The following is a 23,034-nucleotide window of genomic DNA, read 5'->3' as shown; positions in this document are numbered from 1 at the left end:
GCTCACCCCAAAAAAAAACTACGCAAAAAAATGCTAATTACCAGTCTCGTGAGAACTAGAAAAAAATTAATGAATAAAAATGGAGTGTCTAACCTGCTAGAAAGTAGTCTTTTGTCATCGCCTTCCTTAAAAAAGGGTGGGCTATTATCTATGCCGTAATCTATTGTCGAAGAATCTTGTCTATGGTAATAGAAACTAGTTTAGTTCAACGTTTTGTTTACGGTTTGCATTTTTATGCAATTTTTTTGTGTTTTCTTTTTGGCAAATTAAGAGGTGAATATTTAAATATAAAGAAAAATAGACTGTAAATACTGTAATTTTAATATAAAAAAAAATCTGGCCGAACTCTTTTTCCTACCACGTCGGTGGCAAACAGACATACGGTCCGCCTGATGGAAAGCGGTCACCGTCACCTATGGACGCCTGCAACTCAAGGGATGTCACATGCGCGTTGCCGACCCAAGCTATTGTAAGACGAAAGCTTGTGCACACTAGCTCCCCCAGTGTTAAAACAAAACAAAGCTTGTTTATTGCCTACATCCTGCCGTTGATAAAGTTAGACCGGGGTCAACGACCGCTAATTTGAGCTTTTGACGCGTATGACAAATACTTGCTCGCCATACAAATGTAGGATAAGGTGAGCGGAGATTTTTATCACTTAGTAGAAAACAAACATTAAATTTGTTATACACATATTTATTGTTACTAAGGCCAGCTAACATTTGAGTCATTTCTTGTCAGTATTGTCTTAAAACCTATTTACAAAACCGTAATGGAGCCGCCACACTGGCTGATATAAATGTTATATAACAATGTTTGACAGGGACAGCGCGATGGCATTGACATTACGTATCTCTGTTATACAATGTTATATAACATTTATAGCAGCCAGTGTAGGAGCACCATAAACCTATTAAAAAATCCGTAATCTCTAATAAACGTGTAATAAAATAAATAATTCCATTAAATAGTTTGACAGCTCCCACATTGACATCTGTCTAAAATTAGATCAACATCTGTCCATCGACATCTTGGTCAACCCTAAACAGCTTCCTGGGAAGCTCTGACCATAGAGAATAGAAACAATTTCGCGCCTTTAAATTTATTGCCATTATCACAAAAACTCGCAGTTACTTCGACTTTAAATTTTAAGAAATAAGAGCTACAGATATCAAGAATGCCCCTAAATTTGCACAATGCGATGCGGAAGCTTGAGAAAAAAAAACAACAATAGACAAATCAGATGATACAGATTCGCACGGGAAAGGTCATGACCCCGCCGAATAATGCATTCGCCAACTGTCTATGGTTCGACAAAAGTTCCCGCGCTCTGCTTTAGAAAAAATCAAAATGTCAATCAAATATGGTCCTGAGAAACTTTAAACCTTAAATTTGAAAATTGTCGTCCATGACTGACTGGTACAGAATGCCTAGAGTCCGTCTGTTGTGCAAGAAAGTATGAAATTAATAAAAATAAATTACTAATATCTATTTGAACTTTCTCTGGGTATGTCAATTTAAAAAGTACTTATTTCCCGACAAAATTAGAACGCAACATGCAACGAAAATACTCAAACAAGCTACAAAACCTAGCCATTGTACCTTTTCAAAGTAAAATTTACAACATAATTTAACACTCGTCTCCCGTATTTGACACTTTAAAGTACTTATTAAAAAAGCAAACGCTTTTAGCTTTCGAAATTCGAATCCCGTTCCTATTTCAAACTCCAACGTCTTAACGGCCTTCCTGTTCGAAGCTTCGAATTTTAAAATCTTCAGTAGGGTCTTCACTCTTCACGCATGATCTTTTAATACGATTTTTACGCCTATCTCTTGCTCTTAATTAGGATTTTTAACGAAATAAGAAAGGCACGTATAAAATTGTTTTTTTTAGATACCTGAATGCCTTATCTACTAACGCTTGGCAAAAACAGGAAATATTCAATTAATTCAATACATTTACAAAATAGTATACTGTTTATAGTTTATATTTTGAAACCCCGATTTAAAAAAAAAGTTTAATCCTTAATATACTAAGTAGGCCTAGGTAAAACAAGTTAACTATATTGTAGGGATAGGAAACTACGATTTAAAGACCAAAACAGCTAATTTTGTACTCAAAACTTTTTCCAGTATTATCTTAATCCTAATTTTAGGTTTCCCACGATTCTAGTCTTTGCATCCCCATTAAAAACCTCAAACCAAAGAAAAACCACATAATTTCCATCCGTTTATTTTGAACTCGCGAGACAGAGATGAAAGATTAGAAAGAGATAGCGGACGACCGTTGAAGCCTGTTCCATAGAGCAGGTTGTTTTTTTCTAAGACACTGATTTTGTACTAGTCCTTTTCCCATATTCTTTTTTTAAAACGTGTTTAGACGTTACGCTGAGGCATTCAAATGAGTTCGGCCATCAGGAGAGTTGTTTTAAAAAAAAAGTAATAAAAGGTTACGAGTCCTGAGTTGACTATTAGAGATATAAACTATGAATATTTTTATAGTTCGTAGAACTTAGATTGACAAAGTTGTGTGCTTTAATGGTAGTTTTAATGGCGGATACGACTGAAGACCTACCGTGAAAATCTAATATCGATTAAGTCTAAAAATAAAAACTCACTTTTAGGGAATAGGGAACTTATTGCATCGTATATACTGAAGTGTTACGTCATCAAGACTGAAAGGTATTTTTTTTTTTATTCCAACAACTACATATTACACTACTAGGTATTTTAGAGTATTTTAGTCTTAGAACTAATATGAGGATAGCTTTTTTATTCGACCTGAAAATCTAACAGTTAGTGACTGGAGTATATATGTTAACATGCAGAAGGTTCAACTGTAAAATTTCCAACAATTTTTTCATACAATGGAAACATGAATGGTTATTTTTTCATACAAATTTGTCATTTTCTTGTTCTCTATCCTATACAACGTGTTTCCGGTATCACTCAAAACCTCAGACACCCCTACAGATTTTTATTTTTTTAAACTCATCTAGAGCATTCATATTTTAATCTGATGGTTACATTTTTTTAAATTGAATTTTTAGATTTCTGTACAGCTCTACTTGACTTTTAGCTCTACACTCAATAAAACAATTGCTAACTACCATCATAAACCATAAAACTATTTATTTGTGTACGTTACTGCAACGACATAAGGTTTACCAATAGACAGCTAAGATGTCATTGTAAAACACTTTAAAGCTTTGTCACCTTATTCAAATAACAAAATGCACCGTCACAGTAAACTTCAAATTGGACAGGTAAGCAAATTTAAACCCAATCGCAGTAAGCAAATTTAAACCCAATGTTCAGAACGACAAGGTTGTAATTAGGTACGAGATCAATTTGTTATGACTTATGATAAACATTAAGATTTTTAAACTGACAAACAACGTCAAACTCGTAGCGGAAAAAATAATCGCCCAAGTAACCAGCCAGTATTAAAGTATTAATACCCCTAAATACTGAAAAAGGTAAACAACCTCTAGCAATGCGATATACACAATGTTGTATTACGAATACAATAGAATAGGCACATAAAAAATAACTAATAATACTATTTTAAATAAAAATATTACCCCCATCAAGATATAGCTCAATCTATTCTACTCTCGATTCTGAACAAACGGTTTTCAGGTTTTTAGTGTTAAGTGAAACACGGTGTATACAACAATAACAACACAAGCAGAAACGAATTTTCTATTTAGATTCAGAGAAGGCTTCCATAATAAAATACAATAAGTCATAGGTATGCCGTTTTTAATACATAATATAATATACATCCTTGTATTTTTTTGCCAGCGGCATGCCTATGATGTAATAGGAAGTGACGTCACTATATTCGAACGTGCTCGACAAGTCAATTTGACTTTATGGTTATTTATATCAAAAGGTTAACATTTCTTTGAATTTCCGATAACTATTCAATAAATAACTATGAGATGGGCAATGTTGTGTTTCGAATAAGGAAAAGGTATGAAATAAAAGGACTCCTCTCAAAGTCTGAAACAGTTACCTATTTGTTTCACAAGGGGGCAAAATTGTTGTTTAACCGCACGTGCCAATATTGATACCCGAGCAAGAGAAAAATTCTATTGAACCGCGAGCGTAGCGAGTGGTTTCAAGGCATAAAGGTTAAACAAACTTTGCCACCGGGTGAAACACAATATTTTTTACCACACCAACACGAACAAAACACTGACTATAAAACATCTAACTAAATAATTTCCATCAGTGTATTCAATATATATGATGCAAAATCATCATTTACCTACTTAATAGGTAAAAGCTCTTGTGAATAAAATGGAATTTTGCTATCTGTTTTCGAATAGCAAAGACAGCTTATTACCAGTTGATGTGGTGAAAAGATCTTTTCCCCTCACTAGCTCGGAAACACGCGTTTTGTCCTTTAATACCAGCGGGTAAAAACGCAGTTTATCCACTAGTGGATAAAGTAATTTGACCTTGAATATAGCCAAATGTTTTGCTTTAAAATTGATAAAAGTGGATTAATCTAGTCATAAAGATGTTTTACCACCTGTGGAACTACTTGAAGCAATGATAAAAACGTGTTTTTTTGCGTTGTAATTTCCTCGCTATAGTGAGGGGAAAAGTTTTGTGTTACACACGGGTGCAAATGTAATTTACTTGTCGTGTGTTGAAAAACTCGCCATGTTCAGGATTCGTTTTTCGAACCACTCGCTTCGCTCGTGGTTCAACTATAGAATCCTTTCACTTGCTCGTTTTTCAATTCCACACTCGGCGAGTCGGCGTTAAAATACAACTTTGCTCCCTTGTATAACAAATAACTATAAACGGAGTGCGTTTTTTGTTAGTTTCGACTAACGATCCGATCATCATTATACTTTTACTCTCAAACACAGTTACATTAGCAATAACTCTTCCTTTCTATCCGACTTCCTAATATGGATACTTCCGTCAATTGATATCAAATAACCTTGACATTATTTATATGCAGGGAAAACGGGAAGTAGTCATAAATAATAATAAACGTACCTATTGGTAACGGTGTTTTGTTAACATTTTATTTATTTATTATTATTTATAGGAGACAAAAGATTTAAGGCGCATTAGGGTAATTCCGAAAGTCGCACAAAAATCACCATTATTTCCATCATATCAAGATTCCCTTTTCAAAATTACCAGAGCATTTCAGTCATTCGGAATTACCCTAATACACCTTATACAAATAAATAATTATCGTGTGGTACTTAACTAACTTAAGGATCATACCAATTTTCACAAAAATATCACTTCTGTTCCAATAATAGTTAAAGACCTGAAAATGTACGTGTTTCTTTATTTTTCATTCAATACTGAATTATTGAAAAAATGTAAGTTTCCAACCTGTAAGCCCAAAAAGATTTTGATTCCATCAACTTTGCGATATCTACAAAAAACATGGGAACTAGTTAAGCATACTATACTATCAATAATCTGTGTATGACCTGGATTTATTTTTTACAACATAGGCTTCATGAATGTATTTGTACCTATTTTTATTACACATTAAAGTACCTACCATCTCCCACACTTTTAAACGATTCCTAATTCAAATAAATAAGGCTCTTTATTGATCAATCACTGTGTTGGCCAGTACCATGGATACAATTTGTACCTTGTACCTAATTCTTATTACACTTTAAAGAACCTACCATCTCCCACACATAATTCGTAATTCAAGTAAATAAGGTTCTTTATATATCAATCACTGCTCAGTACCACCGAAAAAAAAACATAGACTATAAAAAGCTAGAACTGGCTTCATTCAGCCGTTATCTTGCGTCTCATCTTCGGTCTCTGTTTAACATTCCTGTTATGTCATCAAGATTTACTGGTTACTGCTCGAGCTTAACATAGCTGATAACGCGTTTTTAAGTGAGATAGAGATTAAGCCAACTTTACCGACGCGAAGTGAAGACAGCAGAGGAAGTGTAACTGTTTTTTTCTTACGTGGTGGCAAATAATCATACGGCCATTACGGCCTACTGGATGGTAAGCAAATTGTAAACGGATATTTTGAGAAAATTGAACTTTCTTCTAAGTTGTAGTGGTATCCGAATATGCAGCCAGATTAAACGGTGGAAATAGTACATTACGATACACGTGCGAAAAGGAAATTCGTAACTCGTGTCGATTTAAAACACTCCCTTTGGTCGTGTAATTTATCGCCACTCGTTTCGAACTTCCTTTTTTACGCACTTGTATCGTAATGTACTATTTCATAACGTAAATTTAAAAATACAATTTTATATGATGTAATGTAACGTCAAAGAGTCTTCTGAGGCCATTTATGTAGTTGTAGATAACATGAGTTTTTAATACTCATATTGCGTAGTTGGAAAGAAATTTATATTGGAAAATACCTTCCTGCACTAAAAGAAAACCATTCTGCGCTAGAAAGCCTCAAAATGTCCTCAATAATCATCCAGGGTGTCCACTACTAAACCCAAAAAAAATTCCCTGACTTTTCCCTGACTTTCCATGACCATTTAAGAAAATTTCCCTGACCTAATTTTCATTTTATGATGACATTTTTAACACTTTTGCTCAGGGTTGTGTAAAAACGGTTTTTTTTTTGACTTGAAAAAAAAAACCTGAAAAAAAGCAGTTTTTTTTAGAAAAACGGAACCGTTATATCATTGTGCGTCTGTCTGTCCGTCTGTCACAGCAATTTTTTTTCTGGAATATGTTTGTTTTCTCACGTACGTAAAGTACGAAATGTTAAAATTTGCAAGGCAGTTCATACTTTTATACCTACGGCTTTTTTACCTTTTTGTTAATTATTAAACTTTAATTCCTGGTTTTATAAAACTAACATTAACGAAATCTGTATTGGTAGTTATCGCCATTTACTTTTGGCTATACCAGTGCCGGCCCGTGCATTCTATCAGGGTAGAGCGAGTTTGAATTTCGGCACCCGTGGATATGGTAGCAAAAAAAAATATCGCGAAAATTTTTCCCCTTTTATACGTCCCTGGGGCTGATAGTAGTTATTACGTACAGTGAGCTGCAAAATTGCATGGAGAAAGTATAAATGAACTCATTGATAAATTCGCCATGCATTTTTGCAGCTGATAGCACATAACATAGCAAACAAAAAGTAGTACCAGAGCGAGCAGGAAATCAGGCTTGAAATGAAAACGAGATTTCAAGCGTAGTGAGCGCGAAGTATTGACCAAGAACTGAAAACATGACCTATGTAAAAGTAGTAAACGCGAGCGAAGGGAGCGCGAAATTTTTTGTCTGTTGTCAGCGTCGGGATGCCCATTTGGGTGTTTTGCCACAACATGCCTTTAGGTTACAAAGTGATTCTTATCGTCAGGCTTATTATCCTCCTATGCTCCTTTGACTTATACAAAACTGCGCCTCTATGTGTCTGTGTGTTTTGCGCCATTGGCTTTATGAGGAACTCCGCTTTGGAACGTCGGATAGATACTTAGAATTTGGACAGCGACGTAACGTAACTTTGTCGTTTTCACGTCGCCCATTATGAATGTTGTACAAATATATATAAATAAATTAAGGTCAGCTAGAGCATGAAGATATCCCTCATTAGTAATCACTGGCATGGAGGCCAGGCACTATACTTGTCATAAAAAGTCTAAAGAGACAATTCTAAGTTGCCTTTAAATCTCTACCGGGATCCATCTTTGCTGTCATAGATGTGGCCAACCCAAGAAATCATTTACATTTTTCAATACTTTTTGTTTTTTTTTTCTTGGTGCCAAATTTTTCCCTGACCTCCAAATCATTTCCCTGACTTTCCCTGACTTTCCATGACCACTATGAGCTTCCCTGACTTTTCCCTGACTTTCCAGAAAGTGGACACCCTGTCATCTAATGATGTCACAACATAATCAAAAAGATGCGATGCGAGTTTTTCACTTTTTTGTCGAGCTCAGTCCGATATACATACACGTCCGTGGTCCATAGACAAAGGCGTGTTTTTTTAGGTCCTTTATAGAGCCGCCTCACGACTCTCAATGCCCTCCATTATGGGAGATTACGTGATTGGACGAAGGGACCGGTTAGGGTTACCAGTTGTCAAAATCTGTTTTTTTTTTTAATTTTAGTCGCACTTGATGACAGCATCAGATCAAAAATTACTAAGTATTGATCGCCACTCTAAATCTAAAATGTGAAAATTAATGAAGAAGTGAGAGAGGAAACCGAAGATGAGATAGATGATTTATTAAAAATAATTATAATTGGAATACGGGTATATGAGAGCGAAAAACACATTTTTTTGTTAAGGCTAAGTATTATCTAAACTGGTAAAAGTATACCCGAAAAAAAGTAAAGATGTAAAATAGAATTTGGTCTTCGCTTACCGCGACAGTTACTCATGAAATAAAACCATGAAAACGTCGGAAAGTATTATAAATTCATTATACGCGATTAATCCGTTTCCATAGTTTTATTTCATATGTAAAATAGACTTCATGTTTTTTTTTTATTATGAATCATTTTAGTGTAATGCCAGTTTTATATCATAAAACTAAAAAGCAAAAAATAATAAACCTTTGAATTCAGATTTCTTATCGTATTGCAATAATCTAAACATCCAAATTATAAACAAATCAATTATTTTTGCAGTCGGTACCAGACCTGTTCGTCGCCTTGCTATTGCCTGTTTGCCCCACCCAACCATACGCAGGCTGGCACCGACTCCAAAAATAATTGATTTGTTTATAATTTGGATGTTTAGATTATTGCAATACGATAAGAAATCTGAATTCAAAGGTTTATTATTTTTTGCTTTTTAGTTTCTCCGTGTTTTGTAACGCGCTTATTTTTGAAGGCGGTTTTATTTTTTGTTAAAAAAGTTTATTTATTTGTTGATTTTTAGTGGTTCCTATTGATATTATATGTATCAGTCCGAATACATGTACACTAGTGAAAGAATTATCCTTTAACTCCTAACCATTGAGGAGTTGACCTTCCATCATCAGCTCAGCCACATAAAATTATTACCATCAGGCGTAAATACTGGTTTACCTTTGAAAAATACACTGAAAACATTACATGTGCCTATAACATTTGAAGAGTTCCCTCGATTTCTCCAGGATCCCATCATCAGACCCTGACTTGGTGCCAATGGGACCATCTCGGGGTTATACCCGTTCGATCAAAAAAAAAATTTTGAAAATCGGTCCACAATTCTCGGAGATATCGAGGAACAAACATACAAAAAAAAAAAAAAAAATTCAGTCGAATTGAGAACCTCCTCCTTTTTTGAAGTCGGTTAAAAATAGACTTCATGTTTTTATTATGAATCATTTTAGTGGCAACCCTAGCGCCCCTGCGTGCGCGCAGCCATTACGCCCTCAGCACCCCAGAGCCCTCTCCTGAGTCCCTGCTCCATACAATCATCCTCGGCAATCGATCCAGCGTTAGATCCAAGATGGCGGAGGGATGACCGTAACATTCCAGTTTTATGTTGATGTAAAGATAAAGACATCTAGTTTCTCAGATTTAAGTTCTGTCATTTGCTAATGGCTTTGAACGCAACATCAATATCAAAAAAAACTAAATCAAAATCGGTTCATCCGTTCGGGAGCTACGATGCCACAGACAGACACACACACAGACAGACAAACAGACAGACAGACAGACAGACAGACAGACAGACAGACAGACAGACAGACGGACGGACAGACAGACAGACAGACACGTCAAACTTATAACACCCCTTCGTTTTTGCGTCGGGGGTTAAAAAACCTTTAAATTTTTGGGTTTTTGTGACAAAATAAAATAACACTTTAAGTTCTTGCGTTTTGTACACATATTGAAAGACACTTACAAAACGTAAAATAACTCGACTTGTGACTTTTTTTATACCACGTCGGTGGCAAACAGGTATACGGCCCGCCTGATGGAAAGCGGACTTTTAAAAACATAACTTTCGAGCTTACCTAATGTTTTTATTGGTCCACACGGATTTTTGTATACGTTATTTCAACTTATTACGAAGATCTTCAAAGTATAGCGTAAAAAATCGAATGGAATGGTCTTCCAGTCCTCCTCCATTCAAGTATTTTGCGTAATTTTGGCTAACGATATACTATGTCACGATTATTTGGGGAAACTATCCTCACGCGAATATGCTACGTACGTAAGCGATAGGTCCTCTAGTAGTTTGGGGTATCGATCCAACAGCCCCTGCTAACCCTGCGCGTGCGTTCGTTCACCCCGACAGATGTACCCCCGCCGTTATACTTAGCGGGGTGTGACGGAAAACTAGGAAAATAAACTGTTCCTTTAACTTATTACTAGGTGACTTGAAATAAAAGTATAACCCGAGACGAGTTTGAAAGAACGAAGTCAAAATCGTCAACAAATATGCCGCAAAAAAACTAGCTCCATACAATTGAAGTTCGTGAAACTGGGATGAATTAAGCGAATTAAAATCTAGTGCATTGAAATAAAAAAAATAAACAAGAGTGTTAAAAATGCGAGTAAAGTTTTTATGGCTCTTTATTATCATTTTATGCTCTAGTTTATAATCCATTTGCCACAACATATTTTAATAATGTCAATAATCTAGGATTATGACTAAGTAACTCTATTCATTAAGTCGGTGCAAGCTCAGAACTCGCTAAAAGCAGCAAGATTGATATTGCCTTTACAACCAGATAATAAAACTGACCTGCCCTATCTTGTCTATTCCCACACTTCCTTCTAATCCAGCAACATTCCAGCTAAACCGGCTGCGGCCATTACCTCTATACTCTATGCCTTCCTTTTTTTACAGAACGTGTTTTAGATTGCAACCAAACAGCCAAACGTAAACAGACTCTCACAGATCGATATTTGATGCAATAAAAATAACAATAGCTATAAAAATGTATCTATAAACTTAAACTCAAATTAAGTAATGATAAAGCACATTTTTGTATAACGGATACACCCTTTGCGAAACGCAGGTGGTATCACCCTAAATAAATGAATTTATTTAGCAATAGCAACCCCATGCGTTGTTTTAAAAATGTCGTATCTCATTTAAATTATCTCAGCACTGAAGGCGGCATGTAAAAGTACCTTTTAAACTTTTTAAACCGCTTTCAAATTTCGAACAATAGCGAGCAATTTAGGATTCGGAATTCGAAAATTTGCACGCAATTTTCGCTAATAAGGAAATCTTTGTACTTTGTGCACGTTTTAATACAAAAGAAATATTTGTAAGGTTGTGATTTCAGTAATGGCATCTCATACAAATGTAATGATATGTCTGTCTGTATTGTATGACGCATAAAATGCTAAATATCATGACATGTGTGCACCGCTTGTCAATTACGTTACAATGTATCATACAATCAGATTGGTACAATTTTATCATCATTACTTTCATTTGTCAAAAGCATACGGTGATTTCACATAGGCCTTGTTTTTGGCTGAGTTATGGCATAATATTTATAATTGATAAGAATAAACCCACATCAAGCCACAATCGAAAAAAATGCTAGCTTTCCAATGTAAGTTGGCAGTGACTTTATAAACCCCGGTTTTACAAGGGTTAAGTGACGTCATAGTTTTCACGTTTAACATTTATAATGGCGGGGCCGCGGGGCTATCAAAAATGGTGCGCAAATAAATGTATCTTATCTACTTACTAATTTCATTTGGTATGAGTCTATGTAATATAAAACAAAAGTTAATGAGGAGGCACACTCAAAGGTTATGGACAGATGGCGCCACTAGTCCATACGTGAGAGCGAGATGATATGTTTTTTCTCTCTCTCTCATATGAATGACAGTGACATATGAGTCGGTGGGAGAAATACATAAAATCTAGGTTTTTAAGGTGTTTTGAAACATCTTTTCCTATTCCTAGCATGAAGAGACTCCCTGAAAATAGCAATAAATATAATGAGGAGGCACACTCAAAGATTATGACAGATGGCGCCACCTTATTAGTCCATTGCATAGATAAAGAATTTCATAACACATATGAATGACAGTGACATGCCTAGACACTTGCACAGGCGCCGCCTGGCGGGATAAAATGGTAGTGTGCCTCCTCATTGTCCAAGAAAAATCGGCACAGAAAGGTCAATGAAAAAGGTGTACTAGGTCTAAATGGTTTGTCTATGGTCTAATTTATAAAATTAAGCGATTAACTACATATAAGACACTTTCTATACTTTCTTAAGCATTTATCCATACTAATATTATAAATGGGAAAGTGTGTGTGTCTGTTTGTTTGTCCGTCTTTCACGGCAAAACGGAGCGACGAGTTGACGTGATTTTTTAAGTGGAGATAGTTGAAGGGATGGAGAGTGACATAGGTTAAGTTTTGTCTCTATTTAATGCGAGCGAAGCCGCAGGCAAAAGCTAGTTTATGTATAAATACCTACCACTAGTAAAAAAAAATTAAAAGAATTTTAGATTCCAATTCTGACTTTTTTCCTTCCAGTTCTACCCAAGTTTATTTCTAATAATGAGAGTTTCATTATTCTAATAATGAATGCAATTTTTGGAAAGACAATTTCGAAAGTAATAATTGTCTTATTAGTTCCTTCTGAAACTGATGTACGATTAAAATTCTTCAAGTCAATTTCCCGTTCACCGTTTCCGTTTTAGCGTTCTGCATCGACGCACAATCCGCGCCCGCTCCCGCTGCCGCTTGTCGCGTACGCATGCGCCCGCGCACCGTGACGCGCCGTTAACGTACACGTTGTACGTTAGATAAACACATGTCACTGTCAACTGTCAGGCAATAGACGAAATCACTAGGACCTAAACTAGTGACAGACAGAATTCCTAAGTTTTGACACTTTTGATCAAGGACGATACATTATAATATTGTACCAGTACGGTCAACCGGGGTGGCCTTAAAGTTACAGAAAAAACTCACACTTAAAAGCGTACTCCTGAAATGTATAGGCCTTTTAGGCTTAAAACTAGATGGCGCTGTTCCGCAGCCTGGAAGTGGCCAAAATCATATTTTCCCCAAATATTTTTGCGTTTTTATTTTCTATAAGAACAATTGACATGGTTCTATAATATCATCATGATATCACGTCAATCAATAGTATCAAATGTATCAATACACATTTTGAAAAAAAAAAAAATGTAGGCATCATCAGTGTAGTACGATAGTATTTAATAGGTGGCGCTAAAAAATTGAAGTACGATTCTTAGTTATGAAGGTTATAAATCCATACTAATATTATAAATGGGAAAGTGTGTGTGTCTGTTTGTTTGTTCGTCTTTCACGGCAAAACGGAGCGACGAATTGACGTGATTTTTTAGGTAGAGATAGTTGAAGGGATGGAGAGTGACATAGGCTACTTTTTGTTGTCTCTTTCTAACGCGAGCGAAGCCGCGGGCAAAAGCTAGTTTCCTATAATATTTATTTACCTATTTATTTATTTTTAACCTCCGACGCAAAAACGAAGGGGTGTTATAAGTTTGACGTGTCTATCTGTGTGTTTGTCTGTCTGTGTGTGTGTCTGTCTGTGGCATCGTAGCTCCCGAACGGATGAACCGATTTCGATTTAGTTTTTTTGTTTGAAAGCTGAGTTAGTCGGGAGTGTTCTTAGCCATGTTTCATGAAAATCGGTCTACTATGTCGCGGTCGGGGGTTTTTTCAAAATTTTAATTTTGTGGTTAGGTTATTAAAATTTATTTTTCAGTACAGATGGTGTTTTTTAGTGCGAGAAGTGGTTCATTATATGCCAGGTCGAAACTTCGGAGCGCCATCTGTACTGAAAAACGTCGTTCGATACACGTGGGAAAAGGAAATTCGTAACTCGTGTCGATTTAAAACACTCCCTTCGGTCGTGTTTTAATTTATCGCCACTCGTTTCGAACTTCCTTTTTTACGCACTTGTGTCGTAATGTACTATTATGATATTTATGATAGAAGAAGAATAGACAACGAAACTTCTATCGGACTCTACTATCTGAACCTGAACAATGTTGATTGTGTAAAGTACCTATTATAATACCTATTTAATCCCTCTATACTGAAAAAACAAAACCAAAGTTTCATTTTGCAGCACAGAATAGGAGTATAGCATAGGGGTCCATTGTACCATAGACCACAGCCATAAACTTTTGTTGTCTATGGCTTTTTTTAGGCGAGGGTTGCAAGTGGTTATTTATATGGGTTATGTGTTTGTCACTGATTTTTATAAAAGGTGTTTTATTATGTAATAAACGTATCTCACGAAACTTTATCGTCATATAGTATAGGTACTAGCCAACATTCTAAATAAATATATAAGTATAAGTACATTACAACACAAGTGCGGCAAAGGCCAAATTTTAAACGAGTGGTGATAATAGTTATTTGTTATACAAGGGGGCAAAGTTGTATTTTAACGCCGAGTGTGGAATTGAAAAACGAGCAAGTGAAAGGATTCTATAGTTGAACCACGAGCGAAGCGAGTGGTTCGAGAATAGAATCCTGAACTTGCGAGTTTTTTAACACACGAGAAGTAAAATACATTTGCACCCGAGTGCAACATAAAACTTTTCCCCTCACTATAGCGAGGAAACTACAACGGAAAAAAATGCGTTTACCACTGCTTCCAGTAGTTCCACCGGTGGTAAATTATCTTAATTACTAGATTCACCTACTTTTATCAATTTTAAAGCAGTTAATTTTACTTTATTCAAGGTCAAATTACTTTACCCACTAGTGGATAAAATGCGTTTTTACCCGCTGGTATTAAAGGACAAAACACGTGTTTCCGAGCTAGTGAGGGGAAAAAAATAAAACACGACCGAAATGTTTTAAATCGACAAGAGTTACGAATTACCTCTTCGTATGTGTATCGTACGACGTTTTACAGTACATTATGGCCATTTCAATGTTTGAAATAGTTGCGTAATGAGCTCATTACCGAACTAGTGCAGTAATACCTATAGCGCCCCATGGACACCCCAAACACCAGTAAACCAGAAGTGTTGGAGGTGCGTTACCGGCCTTTAAGATGGGTGTACGCACACTACAGAGCATACCTACTTACCTATTCTTTTTTTTTAACCTCCGACGCAAAAACGAAGGGATGTTCTAAGTTTGACGTGTCTGTCTGTCTGTGTATGTGTCTGTCGGTGGCATCGTAGCTCCCGAACGGATGAACCGATTTAGATTAAGTTTTTTTTTGTCTGAAAGCTGAGTTAGTCGGGAGTATTTTTAGCTATGTTTCACATCAAAATCGGTCTACTATGTCGCAGTCGGGGTTTTTTTCAAATTTTATTTTTTATTATATTCAGTAAAAGAACAACCAACCATTTTAAACTCACGATTTTGGACACATAAAAGGTTAAATGTACTTAAAAGTTGGCATTTAACTTTTTCAAAGCGTAACTTCTCGTCACGGTTCAAAGAGGTTAATAACCGACTTAAAAAAAAAAAGAGTACTTAAGTATGATAACAGTCCTGGCTGTTAAGACCTTTTTGCTTTCTGCTAGTAAAGAGGAAGGAACAGTTTAGATTCTATTGTTTTTACTGAATTCATTAAAAAATAACCGTTTCATAGAGAATGAGTAAAGGGCGCCTTTCCACCACATGTGCTGCGTTGATGTGTTTGAAATTCAGCACTGGCAGGCAAGCATGGTAGGCTGGTAGCGCCATAAATGATAAAACATCAGGCCGTCCCTATCGCACTTACTAATAGTGAATCATCCCTTTCGGCACCTCGGTCACTGGAGATCAAATAATTATATGAAAGAGGCGCGTTCCTAGCACACAGTCTATGCTCGTGTAGGCTAACGCGTACTATGCTTGTATGAGTGAGATATGACAGGTCGACTGTTCGACTTTTTGACAGGTGGTAACTGTGAGGTAACCGAGAGGGGGTGGGCGGCACTTTCAGCGGGGAGCGGGAGTGGCCATACTGTACGATAGTACTCTTTATTAATACTGTGCTTTCGCACTACTTGTAAGTGCGATAGGGACGGCCTGGTGTTTTATCGTTTATCGCGCGACCATGATTACCTCTCAGAATTGAACCCGTAGAAAACGAGATTGGTTGATCAAACACAACCGATAATTAAAACCAACACGAGTCACGAAATTCCTCTTCGCACGTGTATCAAACGACGTTTTCCAGTACATATGACCCTTAGAAGTTTCAACCTGAAAAAACCTAAACTAATGCGGGAAATAAACACAACAGGTTCGACCGAAATCTACAATAATTGTTTATCCGAAAAGTACCAAACTTTCTGCTAAACCACGATTTTCATACGAAAAACGGTGTAACAAAATGAGGTTATTAGAACTAGCGCAATGAAAGACGAAAGTTACTCTCGTTTTTTACCATTTCTTTCACCAAAAAGTTCAAGAACCTTCCTCCGTGGCTCTATGGTCAAGGTTGCCTAAAATGGCGGGTGACGCAATGACTTAAAATTTATAATATGGCATTTTTGCACGTGTCAGAAAAAAACTGAATAGATGAAATCTAGGCATTTAGATGTAAATGAGGCCTAATGCGTGCCAGTTATTAGTCTCTTTTTGACGTACGAAGAGGGAGAGAGATGGGTAGAGTGTCAAACTCTTCTAAGCTTTGATATTTTGATAGCACAGACTGATCAAGTTGTTATTTTAAACTTAGAAATTTTAAGAAAATTATGCCCTTTACTTATAATTTATAAGCTTGCTGCTAAAATCGCTGCTATAAAGTTAGCTTGGTCTTGGTAAATGTAAAATATGAATAAAACACAACAAACAGTAAGTATTGCCTGTAGGTTAGGTACGTACACAATAGGTATTTGAAATTAGGTCTTCAACTTCAACGTAAGAACGGCATGATCTCAAAATATAAAACTACCAAAAATGTGCTTCAATTTTTTTAGCGATCATTTCTTGAGAAATATCTATAAATAAGATAACTAGATATAATTGTATTATTATGTAAATATCCACTATGAAAAATAAAGTACGTACGTCAATTTCATTCGTTATTCAAATTTATCAATCCCAAACGTCATCAGTGTGTTTATATACCTTTCTCGCTCACTCTCGCAACACCTAGCAAAATACGAGCGAGACAAGTATACAACCTTGGCGGGAACTTCACATAACCTTAAAAATCGTCTTTAAAAAACTGTTTTAGGTGTTTTATTGTTCAATATTTGTGTAAATAAAAGAACAGGATTATATTCTTAGGTGTTTTTAGTACATATAAGTAAATATATGTAGATTTTAAACCAAGACCACCCACAAGTAAAAATACCTAACTAAAATTCATGCAAAGATAAAAGTATGAATGAAAACTATCAATATATGCATAAGAGATAAGGTTATCAGGAGTCCTGGTCCACAAATCCATTAGGAGAGCACTCAGTTCATTAAAAAAGTAGAACGAATTGATAAAGCGTGGCCTCCTAGTGTTGTTTTGGCCATTTCATTACGAAAACGGCGATAATTTATAAACTTTATAATCATGACAACTTCGTGGGTCAATGATTTTTTAATTAAAAAAAAAACAATGTCGATGCGGATACAGAGTAACAGTCAGTGAAGATTAAAACCTTTTTGGAAGTTTAAAAAATATAAATAAACGTATCGTAACACGATATAAAACGTAGTAAGGATGTAAAGTTGAAATAAACAGATAAAACAGAGTAGTTTCAGAACCATTCCTCGCCGGCGGCCGGCCCACAACAAACTTTTTTTTTTTCCAAAGCTACTCACCCAGAACACTGGCAGTTATTTTCACAAGCCTTACTGCTCTCGCCCCACATTTTGATACACAAAAGTTCTCACTGCACAATCACAAGTCCATAGTTGTCTTATCAGTCTTTTATCTCTCTCACAGCTGATTTTTATTTCGGGAGCGCGTAGCGCCGTGATCCGCCTCGAACCACGGTTAGCGAGCGACTGAATGGCTGAACGAATTTGAGTTCCCGTGCCTTCGGTTTTCGTCCTGTCTGCCACCCCTGCGATCTGGGAGCGACGGGTAGAAAAAGCTTACCATTGTGGTAGATTTTTGGGGATGACTTATGGTAGAATTTGTAACGTATTTTTATTAATGCGGCCAATAAGCTTTTTTTAAGTTTTTATTATTCGTGATTGATATATTGATTTTAAAAGTGATATGGCTATTCTTTTAAAGATTATTTTACAAAAATAAACTAGTTATTTATACTCACAACTTTTACAGTTGCTTTTTGGCGCTGCACTGCATTAAAAATATACAGAGTGGGGCCTGTAACAAAGGCGAAGAATTGAACTGTAGGCTATTCTCCTTATACTGATCAACATTTGTTCAGTGACTTTTAAAAATTATGAAGTCTTTAAATTTTTAATTTTTCATACAAAATAAATATTAGCTTCAATGTACGCCATTATTGTTGTCATTGACGTTGTCTGTCACACTTTAGACTTAACAGAATTCGCAATACCTCTTAGAAAAAACTTTCAAGGGTGATAAAAATCAAAATACAAGTTATTTTTAAAAGTCGCCGAACAAATGTTGATCAGTATAAAGAGAATAGCCTAGAGTTCAATTATTCGCCTTTGTTACAGGCCCCACTCTGTATATAGTGACAATAACAATTGCTGTTGTTTTTACTACTCATACGGCTTTTATTTTAAGCTAGAGGTACATTTACGCTTACATAAGTATATTTTCAAATTTACTATTTTTATGTTTCCAAATCTCCTTAATTACAATAGGACCAATGTTATCGATCACTTATCAGCTTTCGGTGTCACAAATATAATGAAAGATTTTTATGCAATTTATTCAATCAATAAAAAAATCAATTGATATAGGTATACAATTTAAAAAACTGAAATTTAATTTAATAGTGAAATAAACTTCATTGAACTTAAAAATAATCAAAATAGTAAATAAAACATTTTGGAAATAAAATAGATATTTGTTTTAAGAAACTGTTGAGATTCAAATAAATAGTAGTGATTTAATTTTCAAAGCTGGCCACAAATCCTGCGCCTGGGCCACCCGTCTGGCCTCACCACCTAACTAGATCGGCTATCTTGATCCTTTGTCGAGCTGTACCCAACCTTATACCTATACCCACAAAACCGAAACCATACTTGTAATCATTGAAATGGAATGTCATACAAAAATCATATGGGAAACGAATCCTGTTTCCACTCACACATAAACATGCTACATTCATCAAACTGCTTATGTCATTGAAGTAAAGTTTATATTTGAACAGGATGTGATTTTATCCCGCGTCGCACACACACTATCATACCACATTCAAAGTTAAACGATAATGCGGCTCCTGCCAACTTAAATGAATTTAAACTTTAAGGAAGCGACTATAAGTTACATAGTATTATAAATACACAATAACCTAAGCCCATACATAATGTACAAAGTTATTCTGCGAGCGATCAGCTGACGAGACAACACTGACTTTAATGACGTAACGCACATTGTTGCTCCAACTTTATTTCGACAACTGCAAGCGCTTTTTGGTCGTTCCTGAGAATTCCTGTCAAATCATATGGTTGTGCTAAGAGGAATGTCTCTGGTAAAGCTTTATAGCGCCACAAATTTGGTTTTGCCGACAATGAGAACTGTAGCTAAGTGTGCTCTGTTGCAACTTCAATAATTCGCATGGGGTCAGCAACGGTTTCAACCGTAGAGATAAAATGGTTCACAATGAGTATTGATATTTTTGGACCACCAATGCTTCAAAAAATGAACGCATCACTTTCAGTATTTACCACGGAAGACATGAAAGTTCTAGTTTGCCATGCTAATAATATTAAAATAACGGTAGAAAAGATTAGTAAACCAACTAGAAGATAACCTGTCAGCGTGTTATCTATCAGTTATCTAGTAGTTAGGTGCTTATGACAAGAAAATCAAAGGGGTGCTTTCGACTCTAAACTATTTCAGGTGAAATGTTTATTAGTTATTTCGTTCATTAGGTTCAAATTTAATATGGTTTATGGCAGCAGCGGCTCACTCCGCGATTCTATCGCCGCGCTACAAGTAGGTACATGCCGGTGGCCGGGAGTTCGCGGCCCATTCAGCGGTGACGACCTTCGCTCGGCGCAATAAAATTCAATGTCGGCTACTCGCGTGCGGTCCGTTTGTTAATGTAGGTAAGAATTTAGAATGGCAGCATTTTGTGAACATCAAAGGAGTGAGCCTTCTGTACTTGTACTATTATATATTCTGTGTTCATGATAAGTAAATAACGTTTTCAGTACAGATGGTGTTTTTTTTAGGCACTAGTGCGAGAAGTGGTTCATTATATGATAGGTCAAAACTTCGTAAGATCATCTGTACTGAAAAACGTCGTACGATACACGTGCGAAAAGGAAATTCGTAACTCGTGTCGATTTAAAACACTCCCTTCGGTCGTGTTTTAATTTATCGCCACTCGTTTAGAACTTCCTTTTTTACGCACTTGTATCGTAATGTACTATTTCAGTACAGATGGTGTTTTTTTTACGCACTAGTGCGAAAAGTGGTTCATTATATGCCAGGTCGAAACTTCGGAGGCTCATCTGTACTGAAAAACGTCGTACGATACACGTGCGAAAAGGAAATTCGGAACTCGTGTCGATTTTTTATCGCCACTCGTTTCGAACTTCCTTTTTTACGCACTTGTATCGTAATGTACTATTTTAACGTCATATGAGTCATATCCAAGGAAATGATACGACAATATTAGGCAAAGTCGAGCAAAAACTGATATTATATTAACTAAAATTAGACCTCCTCGACGCTTCGTTTACCTTTTAAGTGATATAATCTTCAGGTTTTATATGTGTTAAGGAAAGATTGAGACTTTTGGAATTTAAATGACACACCAATATCAGTGAATGACCTTATACGTATAATTAATCGTATAAAATTAAAAGAGTGTAGAATTGTCCCACGATAAGTTTGCAATGATTTTCACAGCCTCGCCAGTGCAGATGTTATTTTAAACGTCAAACTTTGATGAAATTATGACGTTTACTTAACCCTTGCAGAGACGGGGCTATTAAAATCTATGCAGACTTATCGTGGGACGATTCTAAGCTAAATGACTCAGGTTTCAACTACTGAAAAATGTCGTTTAGAACCTCCTCTTTTTCGCAACATGTATCGTAATGTAAATATTGTACTATTATTATTATTACCTTATATGCATAAATATTGCACAGGATTTTTTTACTGGCACATAAAATCATGATAAATGGCCATATAAATGCAGTTGCAATGTTTTGTTTAAGTTAATTTATCTATCTAAAGCCAAAATTAATGTTTGGGTAGAACCACGCCCTACAGTTAGCTTAGAATGTGGTCTTACTCGTATTTGACGTTTGAAAGCTCGCTCACAGTCCTCACAGATGTTGATGAAATAGAAACAATTTTACACCGCTAAAAAGCTGTATCCATGTCTTTAATTTTAAAACAACATGAAACTTCGCATAAATGTTAACTTAACATGGTATTAACATCTGATAGGTATTAGTTTATTATTGACAACCAAAGTTCAAACTGATCAAGGCGATATTTTTAACGTCATAACTATAAAATAAGTCGTAACTTAATTGTAGTTTTAACTTTGCCTGTCTATTATGAATTCAAAAATTAGTACATTAGTACACAAATAATAGTTATTTGTTATACAAGGGGGCAAAGTTGTATTTTAACGCCGAGTGTGGAATTGAAAAACGAGCAAGTGAAAGGTTTCTATAGTTGAACCACGAGCGAAGCGAGTGGTTCGAGAATAGAATCCTGAACTTGCGAGTTTTTTAACACACGAAAAGTAAAATACATTTGCACCCGAGTGTAACACAAAACTTTTCCCCTCACTATAGCGAGGAAACTACAACGCAAAAAATGCGTTTATCACTGCTTCCAGTAGTTCCACAGGTGGTAAATCATCTTTATTACTAGATTCACCTACTGTTATCAATTTTAAAGCAGTTAATTTGACTTTATTCGAGGTAAAATTACTTTACCCACTAGTGGATAAAATGCGTTTTTACCTGCTGGTATTAAAGGACAAAACACGTGTTTCCGAGCTAGTGAGGGGAAAAGCTTTTTATTTGGCAAAGTGGTGCTAAAATATTTTGTACATCTTTCTCTAAATAAATAGTTATTTGTTATACAAGGGGGCAAAGTTGTATTTTAACGCCGAGTGTGGAATTGAAAAACGAGCAAGAGAAAGGATTCCATAGTTGAACCACGAGCGAAGCGAGTGGTTCGAGAATAGAATCCTGAACTTGCGAGTTTTTTAACACACGAGAAGTAAAATACATTTGCACCCGAGTGTAACACAAAACTTTTCCCCTCACTATAGCGAGGAAACTACAACGCAAAAAATGCGTTTATCACTGCTTCCAGTAGTTCCACAGGTGGTAAATCATCGTTATTACTAGATTCACCTACTTTTATCAATTTTAAAGCAGTTAATTTGACTTTATTCAAGGTCAAATTACTTTACCCACTAGTGGATAAAATGCGTTTTTACCCGCTGATATTAAAGGACAAAACACGTGTTTCCGAGCTAGTGAGGGGAAAAATAAATTACCAAACCGGTTACTCATACTTAGACAATCCCAAAAAAAGATTTGACACGTGAATATACATATACAAGTAATAATAAAAGCTAAACGTTATTTTATCACACGTGGTAATAATAGCCAATCTCTTCGCTTGCAAAGTTATTCCGATAGCGTTGTCGTTTTTTGTGCCCACGGACATAAGGAATAATACTAGAAACTTGGGTTAGTACGTTTTATCTATACAAAGTAAGGTGGTTTGGAGTAACAACCAAGAGGAAACATTTATTTAGATAACATAAATGTAAATAAATAAAGTTAATAAATGTACTCAAAGACCTATTTCATTTAAATTTACTACTTATTATACTATAGTATAGTCTTACACATACCTAACCTAAAGGTCAGATGCTTGTATTGCGCTTGTGGGTATGATTTACTTACATACAAATTTTAATAATGAAATATACCACGAACAAATATTTTTGATAAAATGATAAACATTTTTCGGTTGTGCTTTGCAAATGAGAAGTTTAGAAGAAAAGAACATCTGGAAT

General features: G+C 35.7%; 1 protein-coding gene across 1 annotated transcript in view; it reads right to left on the bottom strand.

The window, feature by feature from the left end:
- LOC125239499 overlaps positions 1-17,840 on the bottom strand; it is a 44,632-nt gene extending 26,792 nt beyond the window's left edge. The window contains exon 1 of the mRNA XM_048147112.1: positions 17,681-17,840. Coding sequence (XP_048003069.1) covers positions 17,681-17,730 — 50 coding nt within the window. The 5' untranslated portion in view covers positions 17,731-17,840. The remainder of the gene's footprint in view (positions 1-17,680) is intronic.
- Positions 17,841-23,034: the final 5,194 nt, after the last annotated feature.

The sequence above is a fragment of the Leguminivora glycinivorella genome, chromosome 25, assembly GCF_023078275.1.
Source record: "Leguminivora glycinivorella isolate SPB_JAAS2020 chromosome 25, LegGlyc_1.1, whole genome shotgun sequence".
Lineage (NCBI taxonomy): Eukaryota > Metazoa > Arthropoda > Insecta > Lepidoptera > Tortricidae > Leguminivora > Leguminivora glycinivorella.
This window is presented reverse-complemented; position numbering and strand designations above follow the sequence as displayed.